General features: G+C 59.7%; 1 protein-coding gene across 1 annotated transcript in view; it reads right to left on the bottom strand.

Annotated features, from left to right (window-relative positions):
• Positions 1–251: 251 nt before the first annotated feature.
• The window catches only part of LOC104404968 (zinc finger protein 385C-like), a gene marked incomplete at both ends in the record, with an annotated part of 5,711 nt that continues 3,607 nt past the window's right edge, over positions 252–2,355 (bottom strand). The window contains 2 exons of the mRNA XM_010013531.1: positions 252–399; positions 1,803–1,913. Coding sequence (XP_010011833.1) covers positions 252–399; positions 1,803–1,913 — 259 coding nt within the window. The remainder of the gene's footprint in view (positions 400–1,802; positions 1,914–2,355) is intronic.

Below are 2,355 nucleotides of genomic sequence, written 5' to 3'. Positions count from 1 at the left end.
CAGGCAGGGAATGCGGCTCTCCCGCAGCAGCCAAAACACCTCCCAGAGACACTAAATCAGGGGAAGCACCAGCAGGGAGGCACAGGGCCACGCTCCCAAAGGGACATGAGCTGCTGGGGCTCCGGGGGTGCATTTTCCACCCCTTCCCCACGAGCTGCCTGCAGCCACTCACGCCGGGGCTGCCAGCGGAGCACAAAAGCTCCTTTATCGACGCTCGTGGTGGCATTTGTGCCGCACTGATGCCCACGTACCCGTGCTGCCGGGCTCCCCGCTGCCCTTGGGGCTGGGGGACAAGTCAGCCACCGCAGCACCCGTCACCTTCTGCTTGTTCTTCATGGCCTCGATGGCTTTCAGCCTCCGCGCGTGCTTGTGGCCCTTGTAGTGCGCTTCTGCCTGGTTCTGGGAGGGAGAGAGGAGATGGACACATCAGGACAGATGGACACAGGGCGCTGGGCTGTGTTTCAGCACAGCCACCTCCCCTGGTGACATCCCGACGGGGTGTTTTCCACCCGGTGGAGTTTTTTTTTCCGAGGTACCGCTTTGCTGAGGCATCACCGCATCGCAGGGCTGAGATAAGGACCCTGCGCTGGTGAAATGCGTCAAGCCGTTTCTAAAAGCAGCTTTCAGGCACAATTGATGCCTTCAGACACATCCAGTGAAGTGCTGGCTGTAAAAATCAAACAAGAAAGTAGGCTGGGGGGGAGGACGCGTCTCCCATTGGACCCTAACGGGTGTCTGACATGCGATTTGCAGTCACAGGCTCCTCTGCTGCATAATGAAGTGCACGACGATGGGTTCGTGCCTGCACCGAGCCGATAAAAACGAGCACAAAAGAAAATCACCCCAACACTTGTGTCCTCCGTGGCTGGGGACAAAGCTGCATTGTCCCCAGAGCAGTCCCGCTTCAGCAATTTGTGGGAAGTAAATCCAAGATGAATTAAGACACTGAACCACTGAGCAACACGCACTAATTTGCACGGAGTCCTCAGAGGCTGGCTGAGGCTTCCCGTGCGCAGTGGGAAGAAGCATCCCCTCCCTCCCCCCGTGGCTTTCCAAGGGCTGGGAATGGTGTCAGGGATGCGCAGCGCCAGCCGGGTACGTGGGGAAGAGAAAGGCCCACCCGAGCGTGGGGCCTCATTAGCAAACACAACGAACCTCCAGCAGATAACGGGTCACCGGCACCATGCAGGAACCCAGATGGAGTGTGAGGGTCCTTGGGGGGGGACATGCCTCCTCCCTGCCCGTTGCTGTGCCGCATGGGAGCAGATGGGTTTGCTCCAGTACAAGCAGGGCCATCCCTGGCAAAGGGCTCCGAGCTGACGTCCATGCAGAGGAGGCTTTTGCTGTTCCATTCTCATCCCTCCCCTGCTGGCTCTGAGCAGAGAATTCCCTTTCGAAACCTCTTTATCAGTTTTCCCCACAAACGATCAGCTGTGTGCAACTCATTACCGCAGGGATCAATGAATGCTTCCGTCCCCCCCTCTACAAGGTGGTTGATTTACTTGAATGAATGGCTGGGAGTTAAAACCCAAACCAACTGCCACAACAGAGCTCTGGGAAGCCAAGGGTTGTATTCAGCTCCCAAGGACCACGTATGACTTGCAGGGGCTGATAAAGCAGCTTAAGAGCAATCACTGAGACCAAGGCAGCAGGGGACGAAAAGACATGGAGCAGAAAGAGCCAGTGAAACAAAGAGGGGAAGCGCCTGTGCCCATGGGATGGGGATGTCAGTGGGCAGAGCCCCAGGAGCTGCTCCCTGCCCAGTGCCCGCGCCATGGGAGGCTCCCGCGGGTACCACTTACCGCAGAGTTGAAGCGCAGGTGGCAGATGTTGCAGGAGATGAACTGCTTCTTCTTGAGCGGCGCGGGCACGCCGAACGTGTGGCTGATCACTGCCTTCTGCACCGGGTCCATCTGCAAGGGAGCGAGGGCAGAGGGTGGATGGGCGCCACGCTGGCGCGGTGAACCGGTGATGCCCCGCGCCGCAAACAGAGCTCCCCCTCGGTGTATGGAAGGAGGGAGCACTGGGGCTGCAGAGGAGCCTGTGCGTGTCCTTTCTAAACCATCCCTGGGAAAACCCAACCTGCAGGCACCAAACGCCTGCTGTGGCCTGGTGGGGGGGGAGCGAGGGCAGAGGGTGGATGGGCGCCACGCTGGCGCGGTGAACCGGTGATGCCCCGCGCCGCAAACAGAGCTCCCCCTCGGTGTATGGAAGGAGGGAGCACTGGGGCTGCAGAGGAGCCTGTGCGTGTCCTTTCTAAACCATCCCTGGGAAAACCCAACCTGCAGGCACCAAACGCCTGCTGTGGCCTGGTGGGGGGACAAGGCTGCTGCAGGGGCACAGGCTGCAGCCCCA

The sequence above is a fragment of the Nestor notabilis genome, unplaced genomic scaffold, assembly GCF_000696875.1.
Source record: "Nestor notabilis isolate BGI_N333 unplaced genomic scaffold, ASM69687v1 scaffold27594, whole genome shotgun sequence".
NCBI classification, from domain to species: Eukaryota; Metazoa; Chordata; class Aves; order Psittaciformes; family Psittacidae; genus Nestor; species Nestor notabilis.
This window is presented reverse-complemented; position numbering and strand designations above follow the sequence as displayed.